The sequence below is a fragment of the Nyctibius grandis genome, chromosome 2 (genome assembly GCF_013368605.1).
Source record: "Nyctibius grandis isolate bNycGra1 chromosome 2, bNycGra1.pri, whole genome shotgun sequence".
Classification (NCBI taxonomy): Eukaryota; Metazoa; Chordata; class Aves; order Nyctibiiformes; family Nyctibiidae; genus Nyctibius; species Nyctibius grandis.
In genome coordinates, this window is record NC_090659.1 from 19,440,770 (window position 1) to 19,463,310 (window position 22,541).

A 22,541-nucleotide genomic window follows, 5' to 3' on the forward strand; every position below is an offset into this window, starting at 1 on the left:
AGGAACAAGGAGTCTGGGTGATGCACAGGAATTGTATATGGACTCAGGAACCGAGTGGGTAGGCTGGGCTGCGGCAATAACCTGAGTGAAACTGCCCTGCAACGCCAATGCCTCTCTGGCATAAGCAGTTACAGCAATTTAGTAAAACCACAACTTTATTTACTCTTGATGCTGAAAACAAAATGACCCCTCCTCCTCCTCCAGTCTCTTAGTTATTTCAGCTGGAGCAGCACTTTTCTGCATAGCTAAAGGAGTACATTTTAAAACCTGACCAATGACAGTTTGTCCTCCCTACCATTACACTAGAGCCCTATCGATATCAAAGGACCTAACTCGCCTGCGGTGTCAGCAGGATGAATGTGCATTAGCACCAGGGTTTTGAGCCAGGGCACGGTATGAGTCGGGAATCAGGCTGCTTGCCCAGATGCTGAAGATGGATGGAAAGATCAGAAAAGAAGGGAAGAGGACAGAAGAGCGGGAAGGTCAGTAAGCAGGCTGGGAGAGCTAGAGGAGGTATAAGCTGAAAGCAGCTATGGGTATCTAGTTGCGATAAACTGAATAAATGCTTTAGTTCAATGTACAGAACAGGACCTTTGGCACTATGGGATAGTTACATCCAGAGGCAGAAAAAGGGTATCTATCTTCCATGCATACTGAAACCCTTCCCACCTTCTATACATGGAATAATCTCCAACCATCATCAAGCCCGAGTTAGTTTGACCATAGTCACTGAGCATCTCTTCAGAATTTACCATGGAACAGTCCTGAGAGGAAAAGCAAGCATTTAGAAACAATGCAGTATTATTTTCAAATTTTGTTATTTGCTTCTAATTTTGGGGAGTTCAGGTTGAATTAGTGTGAGGTCTGGATCTCAACACTATTAACTGTCACTGATTAGATATTGGTACAGGCTACTCTTTTCTGAAACACTACCAGTTTTCCATGTCTTTGCACACCTAACTTGAGAGACCTTGAGGCCTGATTTTCCAAGGCTTTTGAAAAAGCCACCGCTTTTTCAGTGCTTTGACATTGATTCTGTGGCTTTAAAAAGCTGCTGTCTTGAGTTTCAAGTATACAAAATCATTAGTCATTTTGGAAAATCTTAGCCTAAATACATATCAAAGGAGAAATGGTGACAACAACCAGACAAAAGGCAGGCTCATAAACCCATAATAAGGCACTTTCACAAGTAAACAGGCTGATTTCCAAGATTGTGGTCCACCCAGCAGCTCTGTCCTAATGTCCTTCCTAAACCAAGGAGCAAGACGCATAGTCTCTTCCAGTCCATCTTTGAAGATTCATGTCAGGAAGTGACCAGGGATGAATTATGTGCTTTAAGAGGGCAAGGACAACAAAGCCAGGACCTTTTCCTTGGTGCGTTTTTTCTTTCTCCACTTTGAGTCTTTTTTTTCTCGTTTCCAGCAGTAAGCACTGTAAGATGGGGCATGCCTTTTACTTCGTGTCTATACAAGTGCCCAGGTGTACCACTAGAAAAAATAATCTGTATACAGGAGAGGTGCCAGTAAGACTAGCAGCATTCAGGAGGATGAGGAGCAGTGACCTTTCTGCTGTGTGCTATGAGGAAATTGGTATGAGACTTTGTTCACATGGAATGAAACACGAGGAGATGATTAGGTTTACAAACTTCATGTGTTACATCTTAGTTCTTTTCTGTGAAGCGATCAGGGTCTCTATGACGTTCTGATTAGTTCAGCCAAGAGCTGACTATGCAAGAAGCAGCTTATGACCACAAAACTCAAAACCTGTTAGCTAACTTTGCTCTCTCTGAGGTGAGTCCAAAAAAATGGCAGAAAACAGATAGTATTTCCTCCCCTTCTAAACCTGCTAGGTGAAATACTGTGCTCTGTATTCATTCAAACTTCTGCTTACATGCATGAGAACGTTTCCTAACTACGGCTTGCAGAACTGGTCTTCTCAAGTTCAAATTACTGCACATTTGAAGATCTTGTTAGAACCTAAAATCTGTAGCACCCCGTGAGAACTTACAGCATCCAAAACACACTTAGAATTGAAAAAATACAAGAGAAGCTTCTTTACCACTATTTTCATTCTTCTATCCATAGAAATAGGGGGTGAATTGGGAACAATGTGCTATGTTATTTTAAATAATTGCCATATAGTGATTACTGTAAAGCATGTGCTTTGTTTTAACCCGTCTGACACTCATTTCCATAGAAACTGAGAGAGGATAGCAGCCCACTTGTTTGAACTGTCTTGTAGATTTCATCTGTGTCAGAATGCAGGAATATAAAGCATTTTAAAATGTGGGAAAAGTCTGGGGTTTTATACTTCAAGGGTTTTTTTACTCCAAAAAGCCAAAGAGAACATTAGTGAAGTTCTTGGAATCTTTCTTCTGGGACAAGAGAACAAGAATGACATATATCAGCTCCCAATAAATGTACTGGGGTAAAAAGAGGAAGAAAAAGCAGTTGGAGGTATAGTGGGAAGATGTGTGTACATACATATGTGAAAAAGTATTTTTGAGATTATATATTTCTGATAATTTCTGTTACTGTGCTGTAGATCTTGTTGCAATTCTTTCAGCAATAGAAAATTTTAGGCCATCTAACTCAACTGTCTTCTATTATTTCACATTGTTTATTTCCTAACTGGCAGCATTAATTTTATTTGAATTTCCATACACTAAGCCATGATATGAGTTTCAAATTGGCAGTTTGGCTGAAGTCCAGAGAAAAATGAATACTATGGAGAAAAAAAGAAATGAAAAGCTCAGATTTTGGCTTTGCTTTTGCAACGCTTCCATGCAACAACACAGTTCCTGCATTTTTAACACTGTGAAATGATTTATTTTCTCTCCAAGTTCAAAAGAGAGAAACATGTTTGAAGCAAACATGATATCTAGCCTGGATTCTAACTTACAGGCTTTCATTTTGCCTTTGGGAAAAAAATTGATCTCACTCCTGTTGCTTGTAAGGAAAGGCCAAGGCTGAGAGATTCTGTAATTCTACATGCTGAACGTGTCTGGATTAGTTATATTGTCTTCCAACTACTGAGCGTTGCCAGCTTGTAGAAGCTGCTTTCAAGGCTATGGCAAAGTAACACATTCTACACATCAGGATAAATAATACTTTCTCTCTTCCTACCTTTGTGTTTTACACTGCTGTCTCTAAGTTTACTATTTAAGCACGACCCATAGCAGGGAATAGCAGAGATTACCAAAAGCATTACAGATTTTAGGTTAATGTTGAATAGCAAAGTAGCCCCCATTCAGGGGCAAAAAAAAAAAAAAGAAAAAAAAAGAAAAAGAAAAAAAAAGGAAAAAAATTGTCAATGCCATTTTACTGAAAGCGTGTCTTCAATTCCTGTTGTGTACAATGTCCACAAGTTGCTCTCCTCCATAGGAAGACTTCCCAGAAATCCACACATAGGAGCACCCAGCTGCCTCTTGTGTTGTTATTCAACCCTCACTGCTTCACCTCCCTGGAGGTTACCTACAACATTTTGAACCTCTCCCAGTTCAGTGATTCCACTTGAAAACTGCCTTTGGGTTATATCTGCACAGTGCCAAAAGCATACCAGGCTCACTCCTGCACCACTGGATGGTCTTTTTCTTACAGCACCCCAGGGCTACAAAAAGCAACGTTAGCTCATTGGAAAGAGAAGATTCACAAATTCTCGTTAGGCAAACAGCCCCACAGGATCTTCTGATTCAAAGCCTTTCAGGCGTGAGTACTGGATGATATTTCTCAGTGATCTTTGACATTTTATATATTCTTCTGCATTGATTGTGTACTTGTCACAGATCCATCGTCTACTCGAATTCACACACAGCAGACTGAGTTGACATCCTTGACATCTATGTTCCAGGGATGAGTGAGCCATTCAGAGAGGAGGAGGTGACACACTTCCTATTAGAGCTATAGTAGGTGGCCTGAATGTGAGATGTCTCTCCCTTGACTGTATAGGGAGTGAGTGTCTGGCATCCTGCAGCCACAGGTCACCTGACTGCACTCACTTGAAGTTATGGCAGATATGTAGTTATGATAGACATGGCAGGTACAAAGTTAGGGTAGACAAGTAAGGTCACCGTAGTCATCTAAACACCTTTCTAGAAGATCCAAGTGTGGTTCCCAAATGCTTTCTTTTACGGAGGGGTAAAAATCTGCGCTACTTACAGCATTCCCCTAGCATTCATTTCTGCCTTTGGTGAAACTGACCTGTTCAGGAAGAGTCAGTTTAAATGACAAGGTATGGCAAGATCAAAGGAAAAAATGCGAGGAGTAGGCAGGAGATTCCCACAAGTCTCCTTCCAGTACCACAGTTGGATGGCACAGGGTAACTGGTTCAGCTCAGGGGCAAACACTGTCCTTATCTGAAACAGCCAGAAGGAAGAGCTTCACACACCTGGCAGAGCTACTGTTCTCTCTTCCCATCCGGGTTTGCAGTTGCAGATGCTTCAGAGCTATTCTATTTAATCCTGTTATTTCGGCATCTTTGATCCCATTTATCTGGGTTCAGTAAAACTTGATGAAGTGTCCCTGACCTCAGGCAGGTTCGTTTGAAACCTGGTTTGCTCTTATCTGCCCAAGACTAAGGAAGCATGACTATAATGTATGTGCTATCCAGTTGTTGTTCTGTGTGTGAAGAGGGAGAGGGTGAGGAAAGGAAGTGGATTTAGATTCAAATATGAAGTTCAAGCTGGTCAAAGTTCAGTGTAACCTCCAGAAAGATGTGCCAAAGTTTGGAAATTCAAATCTGGATGCGGTCCAACTTCAGTTGGAACAGGAGGAGAGGAACGGATTTAACAGAATTAGTTTGGTTCCGTCATCTCTCACCGACTCACTCTTGTTTTTTTGGGGGAGAAAGGAGATCAGTGTGAACATGCATGCCAGGATGTAAACAGCTAGATGTTCTTGCCTACCCACTTTATACCCAAGCACAACCCCAGGGCAGAAGACGCTTTCATGCCCCATTACCAGTGTTGCTTCTAGGCTCTCTTTCCCGAGGGCAGCTCTTACAGGAACTAGGAAATGAGTGTCCTGATTTATTCTCTTTAGTCTCTCATACCTTAAAAGGAGCTCCGAATTATATTTGAAGGTGGCTTAGCAGGTTGTAATGACAAGCTGTTTGAACTTCCCACTGGTTTACTTTTCAGTCTTACAAAAGATTTCAGAGAACAACGTGAACTCTCTCAAAGGAACTTCAAGATGTTTTCTTCCTTTGCAATGAATGCTTTAAGCAAGCCTCCACACTTCAAACTCAGCTATGCTGAACTACGTGGGGCTTAAAGCTGAGGGCTGCGATAAGGTGTTGTCAGGCAAACACGTGAGGAGAGGAAACAGAGAAAGGGAAAGTTTCTTTTGCAACATGGAAGAGTCAGGGCCATTTTTTAACACAGCTGTTTGCCCACTGAAAAATCTCATCCAGGGATCCTGCCAGGCAACCCAGGATCCTGTCAGCTGGGTTTCCCCCGGAGACCTGTGAGCCAATGTATGAGGACAGGAGCCGGGCTGGAGCAGTAGGCTTGGCAGGGTCTGGCATGCGGGGCAAGGAGGTCTGGAGGAGGGAGAGCAGGAAAGTCACGCTGTGGGGGTCAGGGAGTGATGGGGAGCACCTTGTACCTGTCTTGGGAAAAATATAAGTAGGGAAATGTCACACGAGTCAGGGGGTGTGTGTAACTCCGTGACAGTCCTCCAACCATTGCCAAGCAGGAATGAGGGGGCAAAATAGTTAAAAGTAAAGCTCTTCGCAAGGGGTGTGAAGGCGAAATCGTGCCCCTTAGCCAAGAGGGAGGTGCCGGGACCTCGAACTGCCCGGAGAGGGGTGGAGAGAGCCGGGGGAGGGCGGGCGAGGTGCAGCCGGCTCTGAGTCAGCCCGGCCCGCACGATGTGCGTTGAGGGCAGTGCCAGGCACGGCGCCGCCGAGAAGCCTCTTCCCTTCCCCACCACCCTCGCGGGCTCCCCCGCGGCGGCGGCGGCTGCGACGCGCCTCCCGGGGCCCCGCGCCCGCCGGGACCCCCCTCCCGCCGCGGCGGGGGGGGGCTGCGCTGCGGCCTCGGCCTCGGGCAGGGCTGCTCCGCCCTTTTCCTCCTCCTGCGCCCCGCCGCCCGCGCGGTCCCGGGGCAGCCGGCGCTGCCCCGCGGCGGAGGGCGCCCGGCGGGCGGGGGTGGCCGTGCCGCCAGCCGGGGCCGGCTGCATCATGTGAGGCGGCGGGTCGGCCCCCCCCGCCCCGAGCTGCCCTCTCCCGCACCATGAGGGAAGGGGATGCGGGGCAGCACCCACGCCGCACACAGGTAGAGCCCGGGCGGCTCCTCCGCCTCCTCTCCTGCGTGATCCTCGTGTGCAGCGCGGAGGTCGCGGCGCTCGCCGACTTCTCAGGTACGGGGCGGGCCCTCCGGCGGCGGGAGGGCCGGGACCGACTAACGGTCACCCGGGATGCGGCGCCCGGCGCAGGGGGCTGAGGGGCGCGGCATCAGGGCTGGGGGGGGGGGCGCTCTCTGGGGTTCGGCGGCGGCCGCCGGGGCAGGGGTAGGGCACCTGCGCCCCGCCCGCCGGGCAGGGCTCTGGCGTCGCTGCCGGCTGCCAGCCCTCCGTGGCGCCTCAGGAGGGGAGCCGCCGTACCCCGGGCACCCCCGGGCAGGCACGGGCGTGAGGCGCACCGGGGCCGCCTGCTTCCTGCGCTCCCCGGCGCGGTGGCGGACCCCGCCCGAAGCAGCTGAGGAAGCTGCGTAGTGACCGGCGAGCTGCAGGCACGGCGTGTCCCGGGGCCGGGACGCGGGCCCGTACCTAGGGGAGCGCGGGCGCGTGATTCAGATGTGCCGTAGCTGCGCCACCCGTGAAGGAGGGCAGGGAGGAGGAGGGGGTTAAGGCTGCCGGGGAGGGACGGGAGGGCTTGGACCGTCGGTTTCTTGTCAGCTGCGCGGTGGGAGAGGCACGGATGAACCGGCCAGGGCCTGACCCGAAGTGCGTGGAAGTCCCTGGAAAGGTTCCCACTTTCTCCTGGAGACTTGGAGTCGGGCCCTGAGCGAGCCGTCCTGAGCTCCAGCAGCGAACAAATGCTGCGCTTCTCTCTGCTGGGAGGGTGTTCGCCTCGTAGCGCTGGGATGGTGAGAGGAGCTTCGAAGTGAGCAGAGGCACTAGCTGTCATTCAAAAATCGCATGTGTCAAATACTGCGAGGGTGCTGTGTCAGTGCAGAATGAAATGACTGTAGAAATTGGATATTCTTGTTCCCAGCAGAACGAAGAAGCAGTCTTTCTTTTCTGTTTGAGAAAACAGCACTCCTGTAACTTTTTTGGTGCTCCATGACATCTCACTGCTGTTACAGTTACTTAGAAGAAGAGTTTTTCTCCTTTCCATATTTCACAGTAAGCACTGCGTATTCCTGGCAGTTGCCAGTTTAAAGAGCTGCCTCTAGGGCAAAAGCAAACCTTACCCTTAATGAACAGAGCAGAACTTTCCAAAAGCCAGTTGAGTGCACCAGGACAAAGTTAGTATATAATTAATAGTCCAAATGTGTTGTTATGCACATTAATATAGTTCATGTTAATACAGTTTAAAATGCTGGTGATGGTTCTGTAGAAACTATTTTTCAGCAACAGGAAAATACAGTTTGTGATTTGTATTATTGTGTCCAGCTCCATAAGCCTGAACATTTCTAAGCAAGCAACCACCAAATATAAAGACCAGCATTATATACTTGGATAAACTGCATTTCTCCTATTAGATTCCTTTCACATGTAAAAGGCTTTTAAATGCTTGCTATCTCATTCTTTGGTGATTTTTTGGCCTAACTGCTGGCTTGTAGATGTTAGTTTTGGAATCACATGGTAGTTCTCCACAATAAAATAAAATAAATGTTCAAATTTTCCCTTTCAAATAGCCGCTGAGTTAAAAAATATCCCTCTAGTTTATCTAGGAAAGTTCCTCTCACAAAAGTCCATTCACTTTTCAAATGAAGTTATTTAGATAAGGTTATCCAAGATACATTTCAAAAGTACAGCTGTATTCAGTATTCATTGTGCACTGAACTTTCCGAATAGGTAGAATGACCAAGGAAAAATCTGTCTCACCCCAGAGATCGGTATTAAAAATGTCATGCAGACAATTCAGTAAATAAGATACAGAAAAGAAAATCAGATTCCACAATTCTTGCCAGACTGGGAAGTTTCCAGGCCTGAACAAATTCTGCTCACATTTTCTTTTTTACTTTTAACGTGGAGATGTAATCCAGAGTGACAGAAAAGACCAAAATGTTACTGAAGCCTTTTGAAACAACTTATCCAGAGCACATGGAGAAGTTTTTAGCTGCTTCAAAAGTAGATGCTGTGAGCCAGGAACTGTCAAGCATGAGATGCCTGCAGTGCCATCCCCAGTCTGTTTAATACCTGTTAAAGAATTACAACAAGCTCTGTAACAGCAGCTTCAAGCTGAGCTTCTGAAGTGGCTGAATTTCCTTATTTGCTCCCTCCTGCAGCAGGAACAGTGACTTGATTTTCGTAAGCTCTGTTGAATTTACATGAAAACAAGTCTGCCCCGTTTAAAGGAGCAGCACCCTGCAGCTGCCAAGGTGCAGGCAGCTCCTGGAGGATTATCCCGAGGGATGAGGAGCAGGGAGCTGGCTCCCCCGGCTTTACCCACCACCTGCACTTTCACCCTTCTAGAAAGGGTCAGGTCTAACCCTGCCCTTCGGAGGGTAAAGCTTCCAGGCAGCACTTATGGGTTTCCATGTGCAGCCCATGTCATAGCAAAAGGAACCAACATCTGCACCTTGAATATGCTCTGCACAATTTGATCAGGTACTGGGAATTTAGGAGTGCACAGAGAATTGGAAGGCCAGTTGCTTAAACTTTTCCTCCTTTTCCCAGATTTCAGGCTTTTATACTCAGATTATCAGGTGCATACTTTCTTGGGTCGTTGCCTTTTCTGCTCTTTTGTGTTTCCAGCGTCGTATCTCTACCTCAGCAGCCCAGACTCTGTTCCTCTCTCCTTCTCCCCTCCCGCCCTTTCCCTCATTCTGACAGCTTTCTCTAATCGCTTCCCAGCCTGCTGTCAGGTTGCAACAACTGCACGTGTAACCTTTGTTGTTCTCTTTATGTGTGTATTAAATCGTGCTAACAATTCTAGCCTGCCCAGAGTCCATTTGTTAATCACAAGACCTAGCTGATTGCTTGTAACATGGCAAAGATGACCCCTCTTGGTATTTGTTTGGTGTTTTGGAAAGGAGAGCAGGGAACAGGGTACACGGATAGTGAAGGGTTATTCTTTTTTTTTTTCTTTTTTTTTTGTTTGACTTGTATTTATTTCCCCATTTAGAAAACTGTGGTCATTTTTTATGGATCACTTCACAGAACAGAAGCAGTGAAACTATTACAGTATTTATCCCTCCCTTTTCATAAGGGAGAGGTTGGAGGCTCTGGCTGCAGGTAGAATCTCTTCATTTGGTTATTGCAGGTCAGTTGCCATTGTGGTCTCGTTATTACTCTTGCCCTTATAGGATATACAGCTGCAGGTTCTTGTTCTCGTAAGTTTCTCTGTCCAGCTTCTACCTAGGAAAAGGTTTTGTTGTTGGTGAGTGTTGGGGGTTTTTTTGAGACATTTCTTCACTGTGCACTAACATTTTATGAACTGGTATGTGAATTGGTATTTTCTACGGAGAAAAAAGTTCTGAAACAAAACTCCAGTGGCAGAGTTCTAAATCAAACTCTGTGAGAAGGACTTAGTAAGCAAAATTAGTTTCTCCTTTTAATAACAGGAGATATTTGAGGTAAAGGAATGTTGATACACACGATACTTAAAGATCTGCATAATCTGTTCTTCTCTAGCAGTTTATTGGCAACAAAGAACATATTTATTGATCGCATTTTTTATTGAAAGTGGAGGTTTGTCCTCAGGTTTGCAGTCCTCTATGTGATTATTTTTTTAAAGTGGCATCCAAGCACGTATGCCCAAATTTGAAACTGAAAGCTGAAGGTTTGGAAGAAGAGAGAGGTTTAATCCACAGTTCTTTCCTTAGATCTTCATGCATATTGGTTTAATCCTACAGCTAGAGAATTTTCTTCCCCTTATGCCTACTCTTCAAAAGACACCTAAAATACCTTTTCACCAAAATATTTATTCATGTCCCCAATTTCATTCCTACTTGACAAAGCTCTGTCCTCATGTTGTTTTTCTCAGTGATCACTTGCAGCTTTCGCATTTCAGATCAGGTCCCGTTCCAGGAGACTGAAGACTGCTGTGAATTTTGCTAATTCTCCAGTCTCTGGGATCCAAAATCTTAAATACTCCGGGCTGCTGGGAGTCTGTCAGAAGAGAAGAGGGACATATTTTTCAAGAAATCAAGGCCACATGACAGCCATTTCCTCATAGCTCCACTATGTTCAAGGACTGGTTCCCAAAACAGGCAAAACAAGGAGCTGGCAAGACCAGCAAACTTATGTACTATACTTACATACCATACTTATACTTACATACCTATATTGGTGCTATAGAAAGCCCAACTGTCTCCTACCACTGCTGCTGAGGGAGAGTTGGTTTTGCTCGGGATGGTGACAGTTGCTCAGGAGCATGTACCTTCCCAACAGCAGGAGTCACTGCTCCCTTGTCTCATCCCCCTGCCCTCACTGCTGGCAATGGGAAAAGTGCTGGGCTCTCTCCTTGGCTCTCTGTCCTAGCCCTGCTCCTTCTCCCACCTTTTCCCCGTCTGTGGCAAAAGTGAACTGTCTTCTTATCCTTCTGGAAACAAATCCCTTCTCACAAGAAACACTGAGGAACACCCATTCGCCTTTTTTTATATTTACTTGTGGGTAATTTGCATACTTTCTTTTACTTCTGCCTCTTTTTTTCCATGCTGGGTTGAGCTTAGGCTTTCTGCTTGAATTGGCCTCCTTTGCTCACTTAATCAGTCAATCTACCTTTCTTTACCTTAGTCCCAGCCAGGTTTTCAGGGCAGCTTTCAAGAAACATGGCTGTAACCGAAGAGCAAAAATGAAGTAACTGTGTGATTGCATAACTGGGCTGAAGAATGGCTTTCTGGATGTGAACAGAAAAAGCAGCCAGTCGCTTAAGCAGAACCTTTTAATCTTTGTCCACTGGTGTCAACTTTTTTTTTTTTTTTCCAGAACAGTTCAGAGAGAACTAGGTATTGCTTTAACTCCATAGACTTGATCTTCTGACCCAGCAATAGAAAACAAATGGATCTAATGAAAAAGCAAACCAGTTCACCCAAGAAATATAATCTGATCCTGTGGCCTTTCTGCATTAAAAGTTTCCATTAAGTTCTGTGGCATTCACCCATCCCAGATTCCCCCCGGCAAAAGGAAAGCAAACAAATGCTTCAAGCAAGTGCTTTGTTTGTAATAATGTGGCAGGATCAATCATGACCAACCACAATGATGCAGAGGTTTTTTTTGTTGCTTTTGTGTTGGTCAGATAAAATCCTAATATAAATTTTCTTGAGTTGGTTCTGTTGACTCACTGTGGCAAGTGGAGCTTGTCCTTCGACCAGGATATTTAAAGAGGTGCTAAAAGGAGTGATGTCAATGATGCATCTTCTTGATACTGCCTTGTAAATGTCAAATGCAAATTTTGGTTGCTTTGTTTAAAGAAAACCATTTCATTTTAGAAACATGTTTCATTTCGGTAATATGGGAGTTAAACCTCAAAGTCTGGTTTAAAGTTTCTCAAAGTGGAGCGGGTTTGGATCTGGGATTTGTTCTGTGGAACAAAGAGGTGTGTGTCAGAAGTGAGATTTTAGTTTAGATCATGGTGCTGAGATCCCAGGTTTTGTTTCAGGCTTGTCTCTGCAGTTCTCGCTGCTTTCCTGAGGAAGTGTAGCTTATGAAATCCCATTTTAGATGTGGATTTTGCCTAATATTTTTTGTTAAATCTGCTAATCAGATTTAATCATCTTTTTTAGAGAAGTAAAAGCTTTGGTGCTATTAAGTTCCTACACACTTTGTGAGCATAAGCAGCTGGGCTCTACTAGCATCCTCAAGGAAGGACGCCGCTCCAGAAGCTCTCCCAAAGTGAGTTAAAGCATAGTGTGATGCTCCTACCCCTACAACTGATGTTGGGAAATTCAGGCACGAGACACAAACCTGTAGGAAACCTGACTTCCTGAGCTCCACTGCTCAGACCAACACGTCTGAGTCTCTTTCAGATTCTTATACCTTTGGGGCAGGAACTCTTTGTTCTCACTGTGCAGATTGCTGGCACCTGACACATCATATGTTATTTTTATTCAAAATAAATAGCAGGGATTAGCTCCCCCCTGCCTTCCTATTTGTTCTGCTGCCGATACCCTTCTTAGTAAGACAGAGCTTCCAGACAGTCTCAGCTTTATTAGAGAAAGGGGTTACAGACCTGTTCCAAATAAATACTCAGATTTTGATGGAAGTGTTCCCAGACAGAGAAAGCACTGTCTGACCAGTCACCAGTTATCAGAATTCTGTCATCTGCCAACCATAATCTACAATTAAAATTGAAATATTTTGATATATTACCAAAGACAGAGAAAATAGTGTCTTAAAGGGAGCCGAAGAGCAGAAGGAGGCATGGTTGCGCCTTATTTGTTCAGCATTGGTGAGTCATTTCATCTGAATTTCTGTGCATTTTGAGAGTTTTGTTTCAAAGGTCTATTGTGTGGCTTCTGGCAACAAATTAAATACCAGTGATGTTTGGCTCTTAATTTAGAATTAATTTTAAAACATCACTCATAATATAAGACCCGATTGAAAGCCTGTAGAGGTCACTGGACAGATTCCCAAGGATTTCACTGGGCTTTGGATGAGGGTCTCAACCCACAAATATCTGTTTATTTTTCTTCATTTTATTTATTCTTGAATGGGAAGACAAACCTTACTTTTTCAGAATCATTTTGCAATTTTGGACTTTTCATTTCTTCAGGCTAAAACTGAGTTGGGGATGATGAAATGTGGTAAAGAAAATCATCAGGCTATGAGGGTGAGGTGGGTTTTTTTTTTTTCTGCTTTTCTGGCTTGGACTAGCTGTGCTATAAGCCATAACAGTACAGATCTGTGAGCTACTGGAGGATAGACTTAGGGATTCAACAGGTAAATTCCCTGCTCTCTAATATATCTGATTTTTTGAGTGTCAAATATAAATGGGAATATAAAAAATGCAGAGTTTGAGTCAAGAGTTCTGTTTGCAAAATGAAACCTGTGTTTTGTTTTCTGAGGACCTGGCATTGAACAGCCCCTCCCTCTTAAGTTTGCATGGAGGTTCAGGTTCATAAATCCAAGTTTTCCTCTAGTCCCTGGGGTTCTCCTGCTTGCAGTCTTTGGGAAGATCATAACTTTGCTGTCTCTTGGGCATAATGATTCACTCATTCTGTCTCCAGAAGCAGTTGCCGCCTGCTGAGCCTTTCTCTTGTTATTTCTTGTTAATGGCACTAGAAAAGGCTACTCTGTCTCCAATCAAAAGAAGGATTTTTTGGCAAGGGCAGAAAAGAGCCTCACAGTCCCCCTTAACAGTGCTGTACGTCTTGACAGCATCTTAGGATAGGAGGGAGAAAATCTTCCTCTTCTACTGGAGTAGTTCCATATTAAGTCCCAGGACAAGTGTTTGGCCCTGTGGCTCCATGGAATAGCTGAGAGAAGTATAACTGACCATAGCATGGAGTTTACTACGGATCAAAATCTTTGGGGATCAGTAACAGTTTGCCTCTTCCTAACACAAGAAGGGAGGAAGGAAATAAAAAGAGAAAGTGAGAAAAAGGAAGTGCATAGGGATCTCTCAGATTTCCTCAGAAAGCCATTGGGATACAACAAAAATAAGCATCACTCCCAGAAGACAGCAAACGGGAATATGAAAGTGTAGATCTGAAGGAAGCAGAGAACAGCTGTGGGAGGATATGAGAGAGCAAATAGGCATCTGGTCTGCGAGTGCAGGATTCATGGATTTTCCCGCTCTGCAAAAATTTATAGTCTGAGATGAGTGGCATGGATATGAAAAGGTTACGTGGTTCCTGGAGAAACAATGCTCATTTGGCATAACCAGAAAGTTACAGGAGGTCTAGACTTTGTTTATGATGTCTTGGTTTTGTGTTTCTAAAAAGAACTCATGGCTTGGCTTCTTGCGTGTGCTACTACTCACTAAATAAACCCTGTTCACATACTAGAGTTGAATGTGTGGTTTAATCTGCTGAATTACCTGGGTCCTTTCTCTGTCTTAAGTGGAACCAAGCTCTTGCTTAATTTGACCCTCAGATTTAGCAGACAGTGAGGGGTTAGGTTCAGTAAGATGGTTATGATCCCTGAGGCTATGGCTATGAGGGAAAAACTAAACAAGACAGTTCCTTAGGAAAGTGCACATGTTGATAAGCAGTTAATGGAAAACCTGACTGAGGTTTCCATCACGGAATGCCTGCTTTGATTGCCGTACTATCCTCAAAGCATTTTCACTTTAACTTAAGCGTTTTGTTATTGAAGGCTTAATCCTTCATCTGTCATTAAGGCCAGTGAAAAAACCAAATTGCTCCATTAGCAGCAGGCTGATTAGCGCTCCAGTATATGTATGCTGTCTCTTCAGCAGCCAGTTTACTTTTAGCATTAGTAAGGTATTGAGTTTAAGTGACAGTTCTTATTTTGACTTGTCAGCTCAGGCTTCAACTTTCACAACTTATAGGAAGTTTATTTCTTTGAGTCTTCTACCCCTCAGGTCTGAAACTGGCCATTGAGCTTATAAGTTGTTGAGTTGAATAAAGACAGTTGAATAAGAACAGCTGGACAGAGATCATGATCTCATAAGCTTCATCTCCTTTAGAAATGGTCAACTGAAAACTCTCAAGGTCTTATTCTAAGAAAAGCAACAGCTTTGGATGCTCTGAAACCAAACTAGGCATTTGGAAATGGAAAGTTTTTTTATGGTCACTAGTATATCAGTGAAACTAGATTACCACTAGTTTTTTCAAGTGAACATCTATCCCACATTAAAAAGGTTCAGATAATATAAAAAATACAGTGATTATGCAAAAAATATTTTCCTTGCATGGCAAACCAGCTTTTCATGCCATGTTCTGCAGTGTAAGCAGAAGGATGAAGTTAGCAGGATAGCAGTCACTGGTAAAGGGTATGAGTGTTAAAAGGAATAGTGGAAAAAGGCACACTGAAAAGAACAAGCAATGTAGGGAAATTAAGTCAAATTAGTGACTATGCAAGAAAGCATATATTAAGCAAGTATGGATTTTTATGTGTATCTGCTGAGTGAAACTGTTATGCTAATTTCTGAACAGCAAGTAGAATAAACAATGCTTCTGCCTAAGGGTATTTTTTATTGACAAAAGACAGTAAGACCGAGTCTTGCTGAAATTACTCAAACAGTATGCTGACAAGGCACTTGGGTGAAAAAGAATAAAACGATGGGGCAAGAAACATAGTGTTGGGAGTTCTAGAAATGATGTCTTTCCTGGCTAACGTTTTGCCCTGTGTCACAACTACTAATTCTAAAAAAGAGCTACCACAGAAGGAACTTGCAGGCAACCAAGGTAAGAGACTAAGGAGAATTACGAGAGGCAGGTCCCTGCTTTTGTGAATGGAGCCAAATAGGCACTGTCGGATCCCCACACATGGCCCAGCTCTGAAAGCAGTGATTATGCACAGACAGCATGGTGTGTGGCATAGCTGCCTCTAAAGACCAGTGGAGGGTATGGGAGAGGGGAAGGGGAGGAAAGTTAGGGGTTAATTTCTCTTCAATTCTTCCTTCACAAACCAATGGAGAAAATATTGCCGGAGAAGTACTGCAGCTGGATCCCAAATATCAATAAATATCAGATTGATGCTTCTAATGGTGTTTGTAGTAGTTTATCAACAATTCTGTTATCACCACATGAGATCTCTTCCTTCAAACTTGCCAGTCTTGCTTGTGTATTTTTAATGCCTGTTGGCACAATTCCCTGTAAGGCTGCGGGAGCTGATGCAGATTTACCGAATGGATTAGCCTTCTGGGACTGCCACAACAATGTGTGTGCTATTTCAATCTATTTTGATCTAAAATGGATTTGTATGTCTTTAAAATGAGCTAGCAAATTGCTGTTGCTAATTAAGTTAGATTGAACGATGCACAGGAACTAATATTGCTAAATCTGTATATAAAGGCCCAATTCTGAGAGTCCTTGTAGGCTGTGTGCTGCTCAGCTTCAGGCTCTAAAAATATTACATTGCAAGGTTGCTCTCTTGCCAAAAAGACATTACATCAGTCAACGCTGAGATTGCGTTTAATATGTGCTAGGCATTAGACTCGCAGCTTGAAATGCTGTTCTCCTTGATGCTTCCATATGGTGAAGTTCATGCCAGTGCAGTGAGGCTGGGCAGAATATACAGATTTCTTTAGTCTAATGCTGACAACTGAAAAAAGGCCTTAAGGCCTTGTGTTAGTGTCTTCCATTATAAGGAATGAATCCAGCGAATCTGAGTACCCTGCACTGGCTTGTGCCATACACAGGAGATGTAACGCATCTCTTGGCTGACCACTTCCAGGCTTTTTGGCAATCATTTTTTTTTTTTTTAACTGAAACTTTCTAAGTTCCCAGTTTTTCAGTGTTTTTAAAAGCAAAAAAATTCTTTCTGGATTTTCATACCTTCAGTTTCATAACAATTATTACCATTATTGTTATTCAAAGCAATAATACTAGGAAAAAATGTTGAGGATAAAACCTATAGCATTTTAAGACTTCTGTTTCACACAAAGAGGCATCTATTTACAACCTTTACTCCCTTAGGTCAGTTATTTTTGTCAGTGTCATTAGAGTTTATCAGTCCTCCTTTGCAACAAGAAGTGATCAGTAAGGCTTAAAGCTTTGTTCAGCTGTTCAGTTTTGTGTGTTTTTCTGGTGCTATGTTTTTTTAGTTGAAGTTCTTTGTCAACACAGTGGATGCTGTGACTAATTTGGCTAATTCTGGAAGAAAGGATTACGCTTGGATTCTGCATTGGTGTTTTGAGTCTCAGTAAAAGTTACAATGAATGAGTAGTCTGGGTTATGCAGACAGTTGAGTGGGATGATACCTTCTGGCCTTCAAATCAATGGGATCTGTTTATCGCCGTATGATTCAGGCTTAACTTCTGAGCCAGTCTGTAACATCTTGTAAATGATTTTGTATGCAGAGCACCCCATACATTGCTTATGAATGTGTGTCTTGGATAAATGGGAAAGCTCCTAGTGAGGCTTTCACACAGAGGCGCAGAGATGTTATTGGGACACTGCAGTATTGCCAAGTTTTTCAAATTTAGACAATTCTCACGGTAGTTGAAACTTTTTTTAAAGTTTCACATTGTTTTAAAGAAGATTCACATTTATTACTTTGAAAAAAGAAAGAGGAAATCCATAGTCCTCCTCATTGCAGAATAACGCTTGAAAAAGTGACTGCCATTGCTAAACAACCCGCCCCCCCCATATCACCCGACAACCCAGAAAAACAAAGAGAAAAAAACAACATTAGTTTTAAAACCTTAAGTTGTCTAAGGATTTTCATAGGGTCTGCTTAAGATTCTGTATGCTCAGGGTAAGAAACCCCATAACTCACAAGTCTTATGGTTTCTCACTCCAGGTGCACACGCAGCCATGACCTGACTCCATCCATGCTGGGGCAAGCCATGGTTGTGCTCCAGCCCTCCCTGTGCCCTGCTTTCCAGAGGAAGGGAATCTCCTCATGTACTGTCTGGAGAGGAGCTAGCAAGTACTTCCCTAGCAGGCAGGGGACCAGGACTTAGAGGTGTGTTGTAGTCTAGGCACAGCCGCTAGCTCCCATAGTAGATATTCTAAAAAAAAAAAAAATAAATTCTTAGAATCCACAACTGACATATTGATTAATTAAACAAACACAAAACGAGAGATTCAGAACAACAAATAGTGCCCTGAAGTGCCTGTAGCCTGGGCGATGTGCTGGGCCGGTGCCTGAAAGTGACACAATCCTGCTGTCTGATTTGGACGGTGACACAACCTCGCTGTCTATTTTGGATGACCTGATTTAACTGCACCAGCTGAGAGAAATGCGGAAAAGGAAGCGTGCCTCAGAAAGAGTTGCAGACACGTTCAACTGTTGCAATGCCCTCTCTCCTGATAATCACGGCTGTTATTCATTGTAGAGATAAAAACAGTTTTTCTCCTAACCTTACATTGTTGTTCAGCTAAATTTGCTGCCTCGAGGGAAGCATGTTTCTGTACAGAATTTAGTAAACAATATAGGGATACTCATGGTCTTAAGAAGATGAAACTTTCTACCACAGTGACTACAAGGCCACACTGCCCAGGAAAGGTGGGAAAGCAACTGGAAACCGCTCCCTCCTGCACAAGCACCACTCCGGGACCGAGGTGAGAGGCAGCAGCTGCTGAGAAAACTTTATTCCCTTGCTGAGCGCAGGGCAGGCAGTGCCCTGGTGTGTGAGGAGGGCCGGCATGAGGAGAGGAAAGAAGCTGGAGTTTTTCAGGGAAGAAGCAAGAGGAAATGGTGACTTTTCGTAGTGGGAATCCCTTCTCGGCGTGGGCTGTGAGCTGCCCAGTCAGCACCGCTCTTCGCAAAGGGCTCACCGCTCCACCTGTGTCTACGTAGTCTGTGTGTACAGTAATAAAAAATACAGGTTTACGTGGTCTGCCGTGTGAGACGAGCGATTCAGGTATTAGTACGTCGCCACTTCTCTTATCAGAGAACATTAGGTTTCAGCCAATTTTCATTACTATTTTTATCCTTTATTGTGTGCAAATACACAAGGTTTTTAATAACAGCAGAGTCACTTTAAATGCCACTTGGAAGGCCGGAGAGCAAGTGAACCATATTGCTTATAGAGAATCAGAGCAAGTTTTTTATAAAGGCATTTTTTTAAAGGATTGAATAGTTGCAATTGTTGGAGAAAGGTGCTTAGATACTGGATTAAGAATTTGCAGGATCAAAGTAGCAGTTAAGATGCCAGGGAACTCATCCAAATCACAACATAGCTGATATTCTTCAGGGAATACTGGGCTGTTTTGTATACAGCACTCTTGGCTCCAAGTAACTTAAAACCTGCAGAATTGAAATGATTACAAATATCGGGCTGAATCTTTCAAGGTGTTGAGTGCCCACGACTCACATTGGGCTGAATGTTCTTTTACACTGTGGCCCTTTATGCTATGATGGCGATGTCAAAGGCATTCAGCACAGTCAATGCCACTGGAGGCCCCTTTGCAGTATCAGACCGTAGCAAAGTCGCTTGGGTGCAATTGGGCATTCGGCCCATTTTCCTGGCAATACTCAGCACCTTTCAGGAGCAGGCTGACAGAGGAGTGGCTCTGGCAGGAAGGCTCAATTATTTGTGATCTCAGTTACACAGAAAATGTAGGGGATGGATTTGTGGTTTGTTTGGGTTTTTTTTTAACCTGTGAGAAGCCACAGGGATTTCTGCTGGGCTGGTCTCCTTGAGATCTAGACTGAAAATACAGGGCTGATCTTAGTGCCAGTGCTCAGACTGAGTTCGATGAGGTGAGGGACTCACCTACATATTTGCTGCACTGGAAGGTGCATCTAGCTGACTCCTGTCTTCTCTTGGGCTGTAGATGAGGAACAGCAAAGACAGTAGTGGAGCAGGTTTCTCCTTTCTCCAGACTTAGTAACTGATAGAGGAGCTGAATTTTATCATCCAGTTGCAGAGCTGGAATTGGAAAAGATGCCAGAGAACTGAAATATTTTATTTTCATATCATTTACTTGGAATACTTAAATTTCTATTTAAAAACCTTTTTTTAAATTGCTCATCTTTGGTGAAAGGTTTAAAAGGGCAAAAAGGGTGAAAATTAAATGGCATGAGCAAACTCTTTTTCAATATTTTCTTTGAGAAAACTAATTTTTTTTTAATGATACAACAAAATTGTCATTCTAGTTCTGATTCAGCCACCAAAACAAGAAAATATGGTTTGGTTTTTTTTTCTCCATTATACTTAACAGTAATAATGTTGCTGTCACCACAATGGGGCAAGCAAGGCTTTTGAGGAGAAGATACTAGCTTTTGTCTTTAATTAGACGAATTATATGTTTGGAAAAGAGGCAAAGATAGGAAAATTATAATTTTGGAAATTAAAAAGATAGGCATGTAATCATGGTCTCAGTTTTAAAACTTCTACAAATCTTTTCTCAAATAAATCAGTGGAAGCTTTTAGTGCTTTCTCATTACTTAATATGTTGGGTTTGGAGAATTTTGTTTGGTTTTTTTGACCTGAATGTGGATGAACTTGGTGTTCTAGAAGTTGGGAATTAGTTTTAGAGAGAATTACACAGAATTTAATGCATGTGTAAGAATAAGGAAACTATTCAAATATAGTTTGTATGCACATTAATAAAAAATTTGGCTAATAGTGGAAGACTTAGAAAACAGATTTTCTTTGATTGTAGTATATTGGGTTGCCATAAAACTCATGGGGAAAAAAAGTGGTTTTGGGTTTATTTCCATGTGTTTCTGAATGAGGGATGAGGAAGGATATTGCTTTGTTTGTAGACTGGTGTTTTGTATCCTTTATCTCTCTTGTTCCTCATGCCTCTTCTTCCCCTTCACCCACAAACCTTTTCTGCTTAAGGACAGATTTCAACCAAGTGTGACAGAGTAGTAGAGATATCAAAGCCTTGTAAGTATAGGTGAGGGAAGTCTTTGAACTAAATTGCCCCTAATAGTTTCCCCTTACGATGGCTAATTTGTAATGGTCAAAGGTAGCAGCCTGCATGTTTCCATTAAAATATTCTGCAGAACAGAGAGAAGGGCAGTAGGAGAGTAAATTTATGGATATTTGTGGTGATAACAGAAATCTTAGCTAAAGAGACAATACACAATGAAATACAAATCAGAAAAACAGATGTCATTAGCTCTGCTGCTCATGGACTTACTTATTAGAAGATGCAAACAGATGGTGGAGGTGGACAACTGCATACAGATCCTGCCTCTCCCTCTCCTGGTAATACCGACGAACTCTCTAGCAAATACAAAACTCTATGTGTGTTACTTCTAGTTTCCGTCCAGCACCTGCGGTGTCCAGCGCTTGTGGGCCACCTTTCCTATTATCGCTTGTGTGAAACACAACTGCCTAGGAGCCCAGAAGTGCAAAGCATCAGTTTAAGCCGAGGTGTAAGGAATACCTTAGCCAACTGGAATGCAAGAGTCTAGCCCACAAAACAGAGTAATAGCCCTTCCGACTTCTGCAAACACGCCCTGGGATTGTTAGCAGTCACGACTGGCAAGGGCCTGAGCCCATTTGTTTTCTGTGACATCTCTGACATAGTGTTGCTGCTGGAGGCTGGTAGGGCTCTGACTCACTGCCACGCGACCTCTTGTTTTCCAGACCTGAGCATTACTAGCATGTAAAGGTTGACCCATTCACAGAACCATGTGGTGTGGCAGCGGGCCATACGTATAACCTTGACTACAATGCCCTTTCCAGAGACTGATTGTGGTTTTCTGATTATCTAACGAGCTTGTCATTTCCTGTACTAGTTGTAACAGAGCTGAATATTTTCTAGGTTACCTAACCAAACTTCTGCAAAATCATACTGCCTATGCCTGCGATGGGGAACATTTGAGTCTGCACTGTCCTCGGCATTCAACAATAAGTGTTCAGTCAGCATTTTACGGGCAAGACTACCACATGTGTAGTACTCAGGAGCCTGAAACCAGGATGACAGAACCCATAAACTGTGTGGCACCCACCTCTTTGCAGGTATCGCATGTTGTAAAGGTTCTTAATGCACCCAATGTTTTCGAAGGTTTCTATACAGTGAGCTATGCTGTGTGAAAACGGCAAGCGTTCACAACATTGAATGAAATGACATTGTGTCTATGTCAGTTTACCGTGAAAAGTATTACAACTGAAGGAATTGTCTGGCCAGCAGGATATTACCATAGGATTATGAAAACTTTCTAGATTGCCTTCTATTTTGATAAGCCTTGCTTTGGAAACCCCATTCTCAAAGTTCTAAAATAATCAATTCCCTTCTAATCAAGGGCTGGTCATGACTGAGTAGACCAGTCTTAATCCATCACATCCCCAGGAGAGGATACAAACATTTGACAGACCTGAGTTACAAATCCACTGAATAAGATGGCATTCTGGTTGGCGTTTGGCTTGTTCCATGCCTATCTTCACTCACTGAAAAGGCACCGTGACAGCTAAACAGCAGATCCTAAGTACTTCTGCAGATATCTGCGTTTCCATGAATACATGATTTCTATCAGTAATATCCTATGGTTTGTTTGCTGGGCCTGCTTCAGTATAGCTTAAAATGATTTATACTTCATACATTATTACTTTCTGCTGTGGAGACTTTTGTAACAAGGCTTAGAAGGTCTGACTTACATTGCTGTCAAAGGCTTGTTTCATCGTAGTGAAAATGCCCAGTGTTAGGCCAAATTCAGTAAATCATTGCAAAAATGAGTATTCAGTGGAATCTGAACATGTTCTATTGGTGAAAGAGTTGTAAATGCTCTACCGAAGCTTTGATGAAGCTTGCAACATTTGTGCTTGCAGCTGACACGTTACTTCTTGACTCCCTGTTCTTGACAACAGGGAATGTCATTTCCCACTACCAGTGA

At 43.3% G+C, this 22,541-nt stretch overlaps 1 protein-coding gene across 2 annotated transcripts in view; it reads left to right on the top strand.

Moving 5' to 3' along the window:
• The first annotated feature begins 6,158 nt into the window (after positions 1 to 6,158).
• Positions 6,159 to 22,541, top strand: part of EVA1C (eva-1 homolog C) — a 40,326-nt gene continuing 23,943 nt past the window's right edge. For both annotated transcript variants that reach the window (XM_068425059.1, XM_068425060.1), the window contains exons 1-2: positions 6,159 to 6,359; positions 21,473 to 21,669. In XM_068425059.1, coding sequence (XP_068281160.1) covers positions 6,233 to 6,359; positions 21,473 to 21,669 — 324 coding nt within the window. In that variant the 5' untranslated portion in view covers positions 6,159 to 6,232. The remainder of the gene's footprint in view (positions 6,360 to 21,472; positions 21,670 to 22,541) is intronic.